Genomic DNA, 10,830 nt, shown 5'->3' with positions numbered 1-10,830 from the left:
AGTGCATAAGGGTTCCTTTTTCTCCACATCCTCTCCAGCACTTGTCATTTGTTGATTTGTTGATGATAGCCATTCTGGCAGGTGTGAGATGGTACCTCACTGTTGTTTTGATTTGCATCTCTCGAATGATTAGTGACTTTGAGCATGTTTTCATATGTCTCCTGGCCTTCTGTATGTCCTCTTTCGAAAAGTGTCTACTTAGGTCCTTTGCCCATTTTTTGATTGGATTGTTTATCTTCCTTTTGTTAAGTTGTGTGAGTTCTCTGTAAATTTTGGAGATTAAACCCTTATCGGTGATAACATTGGCAAATATGTTCTCCCATGCAATGAGCTTTATTGCTGTTTTGTTGATGGCTTCTTTTGCTGTGCAGAAGCTTTTTTATTTTGACGTAATCCCATTTGTTTATTTTCTCCTTAGTCTCCATTGCCCTAGGAGCTGTGTCAGTAAAGATATTGCTACGACATATGTCTGCTGTTTTGCTGCCTATGGAGTTTTGTAGGATTTTTATGATTTCCCATGCTACATTTAAGTCCTTTAGCCATATTGACTTTGTTTTTGTATATGGTGTAAGTTGGTGATCTAGTTGCAGTTTTTTGCAAGCTGACCAAATTTCCCAGCACCATTTATTAAAGAGACTGTGTTGACTCCATTGTATGCTCTTGTCTCCTTTGCCAAATATTAGTTGAGCATAATGGCTTGGGTCGATTTCTGGGTTCTCTGTTTTGTTCCATTGGTCTATATGTCTGTTCTTGTTCTAGTACCAGGCAATTTTGAGAACCGTGGCTTGGTAATATAGCTTGATATCTGGTATTGTGATTACTCCAACTTTGTTCTTCTTTCTCAGGATTGCTGTTGCTATTTGGGGTCTTTTTTTTATTCCAGAAGAATTTTTGGAGAGTTTGTTCTAGATCTTTGAAATATGCTATTGGTATTTTAATGGGGATTTCATTGAATCCGTAGATTGCTTTGGGTAGTATGGACATTTTAATGATGTTGATTCTACCAGTACATGAACATGGTATGTTCTTCCATTTGTTTATGTATTCCTTTATCTCTTTTTTCAATGTCCTGTTGTTTTCCGAGTACAAGTCTTTTACCTCCTTAGTCAAGTTTATTCCTAGATATCTTAATTTTTTTGGTACAATGGTAAATGGGATTTTTTTTTAGTTTCTCATTCTGTGAGTTCATTATTGGTGTATAAAAAGGCCATAGATTGGGTGTTAATAATTTGTATCCTACTACATTGCCGAATTCATTTATTAGATCTAGTAGTTTTTTTGGTAGAGTCTGGGGGGTTTTCTATGTATAGTATCATGTCACCTGCGAACAAGGACAGTTTTACTTCTTCTTTTCCAATTTGGATGCCTTTTATTTCTTCTTTTTGTCTGATCGCTATGGCTAGCACTTCCAGTATATATAGAGGTTTTATACATGACAGAAGTAGCAATGCATATAGGTTATGCTGGACAATTAGTAATCAATATATGTATTCTTACCTCAGACCATCCCTGAAATTGAAATTATATCTCTACTTCATACCATATACAACATAAGTTTCAGGTGGATGAATGACTTCACTGTAAAAGACTAAGTTACAAAATTTTCAGGGAATATCTTTATGAACTTGGGATGGGGAAGATACTGTAAAATGTGACAAGATTTCAAACTACAATGGAGAAGATTGGTACATTGAAACAATTAAAAAAGTTATAAATGAAAGCATATCATATTATAAAGCAATCAAAGAAATAATTCATAAATTGGAAGAGAATATTTGTGTAGCATATAGCAGATAAAGGATTATGATCCAGAATATATAAAGGATACTTACAAGTCATTAAGAAAAAGATACCCTCATTGAAAAAAATGGGCAAAACACATAAGTAGCTATTTCATAGAAGTAAACAGGAATGGTCAAATACTACATGAAAAGATGTTCAGCCTCAGTAGCCAGGAGCATGCATTTTAAAACTATATGACATATTTTTTATTTATATCTACCAGATTGATAAAATTTAGAAAGTCTGATAGTACCAAGTGTTAGTGGATATGTAGAAGTGTAACAGGTATTGTTTTGCACTACTGGGGCAAGTATAAATTAATATAACTTCTTGGAAAACAGTAAACTTAAAGGTATACCTACTACATGACTTAAAGTTCAGTTTGTAGGCCTATTCCTTGGAGAAACTCTCGAACAGGCATACCACAATGTATCCAGCAGCATTGCTTGTAATAGGAAGAAACGAAACAACTCAGTTTTTTATCAACTTTGGAATGTGTTAAAACAATTGCCATATATTATTTTATACTGAATTGAAAATGAAGGCATAAAAAAATACATTATACTCATTGATCAGTATGAGTCTCAAAATATATTGAAAAGAAAAATAGTTTATTAATAAACTTTATAAATAAATTTTAAAAACATGCAAAATAAATGAAGGATCAATATATGCAACAAAACTATAATAAAAGCAAGGGGATTTTAAACGCAATTTTTAGGATGTAGGATATTCTTAGCTTAGTGTGGAGGCAGTGGTATAGGATAGGGAGCTTCAGAAGTAGATATAATGTTCTGTTGCTTAAGCTGGGTTCCTACATCTTTATAGCATTATTTTCATTTATATATACACTAGAGGCCCGGTGCATGAAATTCGTGCACTGGGCTGGGGGTAGGAGCCTCAGCCCGGCCTGCACCCTCTCGCAGTCCAGGATGCCTCAGGGCATGTCCGCCTGCCGGCTAGACCCGCTCCTCACGAGTGGGGCTAGCCGGCAGGCGGACATCCTTCTCTCAGTCCAAGACCCCCTTGCTCCTTACCACCTGCCTGCTTACTGCTCCTTACCTCTCAGCTCGCTGCTTCTTAGCGCTACTGTGGAGGCGGGAGAGGCTCCTACCTTGATGGCTGTTTGCAGCTGGTCACACCCCCTTCAGGGTGGGGGTCCCCACTGGGGTGCCTGGCCAGCCTGGATGAGGGGATGATGGCTGTTTGCAGCTGGTCACACCCCCTTCAGGGTGGGGGTCCCCACTGGGGTGCCTGGCCAGCCTGGATGAGGGGATGATGGCTGTTTGCAGCTGGTCACACCCCCTTCAGGGTGGGGGTCCCCACTGGGGTGCCTGGCCAGCCTGGATGAGGGGATGATGGCTGTTTGCAGCTGGTCACACCCCCTTCAGGGTGGGGGTCCCCACTGGGGTGCCTGGCCAGCCTGGATGAGGGGATGATGGCTGTTTGCAGCTGGTCACACCCCCTTCAGGGTGGGGGTCCCCACTGGGGTGCCTGGCCAGCCTGGATGAGGGGATGATGGCTGTTTGCAGCTGGTCACACCCCCTTCAGGGTGGGGGTCCCCACTGGGGTGCCTGGCCAGCCTGGATGAGGGGATGATGGCTGTTTGCAGCTGGTCACACCCCCTTCAGGGTGGGGGTCCCCACTGGGGTGCCTGGCCAGCCTGGATGAGGGGATGATGGCTGTTTGCAGCTGGTCACACCCCCTTCAGGGTGGGGGTCCCCACTGGGGTGCCTGGCCAGCCTGGATGAGGGGATGATGGCTGTTTGCAGCTGGTCACACCCCCTTCAGGGTGGGGGTCCCCACTGGGGTGCCTGGCCAGCCTGGATGAGGGGATGATGGCTGTTTGCAGCTGGTCACACCCCCTTCAGGGTGGGGGTCCCCACTGGGGTGCCTGGCCAGCCTGGATGAGGGGATGATGGCTGTTTGCAGCTGGTCACACACCCTTCAGGGTGGGGGTCCCCACTGGGGTGCCTGGCCAGCCTGGATGAGGGGATGATGGCTGTTTGCAGCTGGTCACACCCCCTTCAGGGTGGGGGTCCCCACTGGGGTGCCTGGCCAGCCTGGATGAGGGGCTGATGGCTGTTTGCAGCTGGTCACACCCCCTTCAGGGTGGGGGTCCCCACTGGGGTGCCTGGCCAGTCTGGGTGAGGGGCTGAGGGCCGTTTTCAGGCTGGCGGGCGACTGAAGCTCCCAACCTCTCCTTTTTTCTTTTTTTATTTTATTCTGGGATTTATTTACCATCTATAGCTGTCACTGGAGCTGAGAGCCCACTTTAGCTCTGAGGCCGGCTCCAGCTTGAGGCCTCAGCTGCTGAAAGCAGGGATCTGGGTTTGTTTGGGTTCTATAATTGTAACACTGTTTCAGTCCTTGCTCCAGCACTGTTTCAGTCCTGCTTGCTCCAGCTCTGACGGCTGAAAGCAGGTTTCTGGGTTTTGTTTAGCTTCTATATTTGCAACAATGTTTCTTAGAGAGCAAGCTCAGAGGCCGGCAAGGCAGGCAGGGAACCTTGGCTTCCTCCGTCACTGGAGCAAGCAAGCCTCCTGTTCACTTCAGCTGCCTGGCACCTGGCCGCCATCTTAGTTGGCAGTTAATTTGCATATCGCCTTGATTAGCCAATGGGAAGGGTAGCAAAGTTACGGTTAATTACCATGCTTCTCTTTTATTAGATAGGATTGCATATTGCCTTTTGAAAGTGTGAAAGATTTAATAATAGTAAAATAAGATTTGTATTACAAAACCTTTCTTAATCAGCTATTCTGCTATTTCATAGCATTGATGTCAGGAGACGGTTTCCATATTTTCAACATAAATCTCTGACTTGGTTTCTTTTTCATTTCAAACTATCTCATGCCCTCCTTTTCTTTTAGGATTTCACTGTACTTCCTGTGAAGTACATGCTGAAATAAATACATGTTCCTGAAACATTATTGTTAACATTTTGTTACTATTAGTAGGAGTACCCTTGAAAGTGTTGGAATCATTTTGCTGCAGGAATTCTTTGTTGGTTTTCAGGCATTCCTTGGTGGCAGTGGTGTAAAACTGTAGATGAACATTTTTTCTATACATATATATGAATAGCTTGATTTTTCTCCTTCCTTATCAACAGGCAAGTGAAAGACCAGAATAAGAAGGTAGCAAATCTGAAGCACAAGGAACAGGTGGAAAAGAAGAAGAGTGCGCAGATGCTAGAGGAGGCTCGGCGAAGGGAGGACAGTCTCAACGACAGCTCCGCACAACTCCAGGTGAGAGCACAGGAGAATCTGCAAGGCTCTGGTGAAGAGACTTGATTCAGAATTGCATGTTGTTTTTCTCTTCATCTCTATTCCCTCTTTTTCCTCTTTTTAACCCTGCTTACTGCCTTCCTCTCAGACCAACTGCTTAGCAATAAAGGAATGGCTTTAAATAGAAAAGGCAAGTTTTATTCCACAGCTTTGTGCCGATACCTCAGCATAAGAGAAAGTTCATCTTGCTTCCAGTTAATCGCACTTAATTGGTAAGTTTTATTTCAATTTAATAAATGGGTACTGTTGAGCTTTAGGGTGGTCATTTTAACTATTTTGCATTTTTCTTTATTAAAGTGCAATGCTGGTCTTGGTTTGTGTCTATATTTTTAACTTCCTTCTTTTTCCATTCTTCCTTTCTCCCCACCTTCCACTCCTGTTTTTCCCTCCCTCTTTATTTCCTTCCTTTTTAAAAATTCAGAGAGCATATTTCACAGTCATGCAAGATGTATAAACTATACTTTTTTACCCCAATGGAGTGATAATTATGTGTGAACCTAATTATTTACAGATTAAGTTAAACCAGGTTCAAAAACAATAGTAGCAGTGACCATATGATAAGTGTCAGTTATGTGCCCAGTCCTTGAAACTAGGCCCTGAGCATTCACTCTGTCTAACCTTCACAGAGATCCAGTATGCCTGCGATTTCGTGCACATTTTACAGATGAGGAAATGGACTCAGAGAAATCAGTTTACTTAACTCATGTATGCATACAGCTGAATGGCTCTGTCATGATTCTGAGACTTCCTGGATCTCTAGCCTGTCTGAATGAAGATTTACATTTTAGAGAAGAATACCGTAAACTTGTTAGAAACTTCTGCTGAGACTGTTAAGCCACAGCCAGATTTTTTTCTGTCATTGTAACTCCTATTTGGGTATGATAGAGTGTTTAGGTCACAATTGCATAATTGTGAAATCTTTACTGGAGAGATTTGGAGGAGTTATTATCTAGTATATAGAAGCCATTTTTAGGCTTTCAACATTTTCATTTCAGACATTAAATCTGACTTAATACCTATTTTCATTTCATCTATATATATATAAAAGCCTAAGTAACTGGTCAACTGGTTGGCCAGTCGCTATGAGGTGCAATGACCACCAGGGGGCAGGTTCTCAATGCAGGAACTGCCCCCTGGTGGTCAGTGCGCTCCCATAGTGGGTGCGCTGCTCAGCTGACCAGGATGAGCTGACTGGGATGAGCAGGGCCCGGGATGAGCGGGAGTGGCTCCTCCCCAGCCACCTGCTGCTTTGCTCACTACTACATCCCTCAGGGGATGTTGGATGCCTGTTTCAGCTCTATCCCCGCAGGCCATGCCAAGGGACCCCACTGACTGGGCCCTTTTGTTTTATATAACTTTTACTGATTATAAAACTTATATACCGTATAGAAACAGTATAAATTTCCTCAAATGCACTGACTTTTGAAAAAAAGCAGCATGCCAATTTTCCATGTCTTTGCTAACAATAATTGAAACTGTCAATTTTCTCTTCTTTCTCCTATGTGTGTGTGTGTGTGTGTGTGTGTATGTATGTATGTATTGTCAGATCTGATGAGTGAGAAATATATAATGTTTGTTTTAATTAATATTTGTTTGTTAAAGTAATTCAAGTAATATCTATCTTTGATGTGGGCTATTTTCCCATGAATTTTTTGCTCAGTTTCCCCCATTTTGAGAACATATAAATAAGTATTTACGTATAAATATTTTAAGTTTTAGGCTTCTTTTTTACTTTTTCTTTTGAATTTAAAATATTTTAGGGTATTTTGTGTGGTGATGGTCTTAGCTTTTCTTCATTGCTAACAATTTCACTATCGGAAATTATTTCATTACAAGTTTGAATTACCTTCTTTATGTTTTATGAAATTGTTTAATAATTATTCTGTTTCTGGTGTTTCAATTTAATCTTTTTTGAACTCGGATCACATTGGTTTTTGTTGTTGTTTGTTTTTTAATACTCACTCAAGGATATTTTTCCACTGATTTTAGGGAGAGTAGAAGAGAGAGGGAAACACAGAGAGAAATATCGGTGTGAGAGAAACACATCGATTGGTTGCCTCCTGTACGAGCCCTGACCATGGCCCAGGGTTGGAAGGAGCCTGCAACAAGGTACGTGCCCTTGACAGAATCGAACCTGGGACCTTCGGTCTGCAGGCTGACACTCTATTCACTGAGCCAAACTGGCTAGGGCACACATTGTTCTTTTTAATTAATAGAAAATATTTTATGATAAGACTAGTGGCCTGGTGCACAAAATTCGTGCATGGGGGGGGTGTCCCTCAGTCTGGCTGCACCCTCACCAGTCCGGGACCCCTTGGGGGATGTCCAACTGCTGGTATAGGCCCAATTCCTGTGGGCCTAAACCACTCTGCCTGCCGGCCTGATCACCCGCAACTGCCCCCCCTTCCGGCCTGCTCACCCCCAACAGCCCCCGCTGCCAGCCTGCTCACCCCCAACTGCCCACAGGTACTCTTGCAGGTAGCAGGTGCTGATTAGGGAAGGAGGGCATGATTGTTTCCTGGGACTGTAGTTATGTAAGCTTTGGAGAGGGTTCTGCAGGCCTTGGAGGGGCGGGCTCTGGCCAGCAGCCCTGTAGCACTGGTCATCCCTGGAGGCGCTGGCGGGGGGGCAGGGATTTAGGGGGGCACTAGGTGGATGGCGAGGCTGAAGGGGGAGTAACTGTCAAACCTTCCTGCTTGGCGCCATTCTTTAAATTGTATGTGGCTGTTTCGCAGGTGTACCTGTTCAAGGCGGGGCTCCAATCTCCTGGACTGGGATGGGGGCAGGGCCAGGGTGGAGCCTGGCGGGCTAGGAGGGTGGGTTTAGCTGCACCCCCAGTGAGGTTCAGGGCTCTTCAGCTGTGGAGACAGCGCTGCTGCTGTGGGGGGGGTGGAGAGGGCCTGGCCCTGCGTGGGGTGTGGGACCGCTCAGGCCTGCCTCCACCGGGGTCTGGAGTTGTAGGGAGGAGAGGTGTGCCCGGCCCCAGCGGAGGGGGCCCAGCAGCGGCGGCCACGGGCCCCAGGTGCCTCGGGGGCACTGACGGGTGGTCATCGGCGTGCTATCCTTGTGGGCGCCCCTGGCGGGGGTGGCGGGGAAAGAGATCGGGAGTCGGAGGTGCTACCCCGAGGCTGGGTCTTCTCCCTGTCCGGTCAGCCTCCCCGTCCCCCCGGGGGTGTGGGGACTGGGGTAGGGTGTCTGTGCAGGGGGATTGAAGAGCTCCCCGTGAACGCTTCCTCTTCCTTCTTTGCAGTCTAGGCTCCTGTCAGGCGCTCTCCTCAGGCCTTGGAGGGGCGGGCTCTGGCCAGCAGCCCTGTAGCGCTGGCAGGGTGTAGGGAGTTAGGGGGGCGCTAAGGGGGTGGCGAGGCCGAAGGGGGAGTAACTGTCAAACTTTCCCGCTTGGCGCCATTCTTTAAATTGTATGTGGCTGTTTCACAGCTGTACCTGCTCAGGGTGGGGCTCCAATCTCCTGGAGCGGGGTAGGGGCTGGGCCAGGGAGGAGCCAGGCGGGCTAGGAGGGTGGGTTTAGCCGAACCCCCAGGAAGGTTCAGTGCACTTCAGCTGTGGAGACAGCGCTGCAGCTGTGGGTGGGGGAGGAGGGGAAGGGAAGGGTCTGACCCTGGGGCGGGGGCCACTCAGGCCTGCCTCCACCTGGGTCTGGAGTTGTAGGGAGGAGAGGTGTGCCCAGCCCCAGCGAACTTGGCTCTGGCTGCCCACCTCCTGCTGTGCACACATCAATATGCAAATAGGTCCCCCCTCCCCCGGCTGCCTGCCCCTTCTGCGCGCACATCAATATGCAAATTGGTCATTACGGGGACACTGTCACGGATAAATTAGCATATTCCCTCTTTATTATATAGGATAAGCCCTTCTTTATATTTGCCCCTTACCTGTTTCATTTGTCTTGTTTCTCCCTCCCATTTAATGTTTTCCACTCCCCATCTGCCTTTGTAAACCCAAAGGTGCCCTTTTGGTCTTCTATAAGTTGTTGCAAGAACAACAAAAGTGCTTTCATATGCAGTTTCTTATTTCCTCCTTTTATAATCCAAGAGAAAAGTAATCATAGTACTTATTTATATATTACATTTAGAGGAAACGAATTTAGAGTGGATGAATGACTTTTCCAAGGTGATTCAGTATGTGATAGATTTTAAAATTAAGGTAATGAAAAGTGATAGCTGATGGCCATATGCAAGACACATCTATATAATTCATTCAAATATAGAGAAAAGAGCACTGGGCTACAAATAGGATACTTTGGATCTGTTCTCAGTTCTTTTACTAGATAGCTCTGCTACTTATTTCTTAACTGCCTTATTGCAAATGACAGCCCAGCAGAAGTGATTATCCTCAGCATCCAGGTTGTGACCTCTAAATATGATTCCTTGCTAAAAGTTGCCAGCAATTCTTGGAGAAATGACTAATAGTAGAATTCATGAGGGAGTAGAATAGTAGAAAACCAGTTGATTGAGGATTATATTTTTTTCTTTTTTTTATTCTTTTTAAAAAAATATTATAATAACATTAGTTATGCTTATATGCATGCATACAAGTCCTTCGGTTGATCTCTTACTCCCCTCCCTTCTGCCCCCCAACCCTCTCTGGCCTTCCCACTGCAGTTTGACAATCAGTTTGAGGCAGCTCTGCCTCTGTATCTATTATTGTTCAAAAGTTTGTAATGGTCTTTATTATCCATGAATGAGTGAGATCATGTGGTATTTTTCCTTCATTGACTGGCTTATTTCACTTAGCATAATGCTCTTGAGGATTATATTTTAAAAAGTTTTTACTTCTGATTTTTTTCTTGTTCGTGTTTTCAATTTCTGAATATACATTTGGGTCCACCTGTTTGATGTTTTCATGAAATAGGAGAAGTAAAAGTAAGGAATTATTTTAGTATTTTAATATTTCCAACATAGCATTATAATTCTAGGATTAAAATACATTCTTATGTCAAAAAGAAATAATTTATACTTAATGTTTTGAACTTTGATGAGTATGAATATTTAATCTTTATCAGATACCACCAAAGATTAATTCTGTTTATCATGTTAACACATAGTGTGTTTTCTTTTGTTTGTCAAGGTTAAAACTTGAAGGTTCATTTCCACCTTTTGCTATTCAATGACTGCCAGTTATGGTGGTAAGAACATTGCTGGCTTCAGTTGGGTAGAAGTTTCAGCTTGCTGCAAAGTAGTAGTACCATTTTTTTTTACTTTATTATAAAAAATAAATTATATTTTAAAAAATAAATAACACACACAATGTAAATAATAAAGTATTATAAAGTGATAATCTCAAGAATATTAATGGCATCCCAGAAATCATACATATATATTCCTTCCCAGTCATTATTTCCTCCATTCCTTTAGAGAAAATGATTATTGTGACTTTTGTTGTTCTTTGCTTTTCTTTATGACCTGTGTATCCTATATAATAAAGAGGTAATATGCAAATTAACCCTCACACCCTCACAAGATGGCTGCCTACCACCATGCCAGCAGGGGGGTTAGTGAGGGACAACCAAACGACTGAACAAGCAGGCTGCGTGGGGCATCCAGGCCAGCGGGGGGGCTGTGAGGGGCGACCAGGCCAGCCGGGGTGGGCAGTTAGGGGCTACCAGGCCGGTAGAGGGGCAGTTGGGAGTGACTAGGCTGTCAGAGGGGGGCAGTTGGGGGTGACCAGGTAGGCAGGGGGGGCAGTTGTGGGCGACCAGGCTGGCAGGGTGACAGTTGGGGGCAATTAGGCTGGCAGGGCAGGGCATTGG

The 10,830-nt window shown here is 44.3% G+C and overlaps 1 protein-coding gene across 5 annotated transcripts in view; it reads left to right on the top strand.

Annotated features, from left to right (window-relative positions):
* The window catches only part of ERC1 (ELKS/RAB6-interacting/CAST family member 1), a 462,570-nt gene that overhangs the window by 193,366 nt on the left and 258,374 nt on the right, over positions 1 to 10,830 (top strand). For all 5 annotated transcript variants that reach the window (XM_005865924.2, XM_005865923.2, XM_005865922.2 and 2 more), the window contains one exon: positions 4,892 to 5,027. In XM_005865924.2, coding sequence (XP_005865986.1) covers positions 4,892 to 5,027 — 136 coding nt within the window. The remainder of the gene's footprint in view (positions 1 to 4,891; positions 5,028 to 10,830) is intronic.

This window comes from Myotis brandtii, unplaced genomic scaffold, assembly GCF_000412655.1.
Source record: "Myotis brandtii unplaced genomic scaffold, ASM41265v1 scaffold216, whole genome shotgun sequence".
NCBI classification, from domain to species: Eukaryota; Metazoa; Chordata; class Mammalia; order Chiroptera; family Vespertilionidae; genus Myotis; species Myotis brandtii.
Note: the sequence above shows the minus strand (reverse complement) of the source record. Positions and strands in the feature narration are given on the sequence as shown.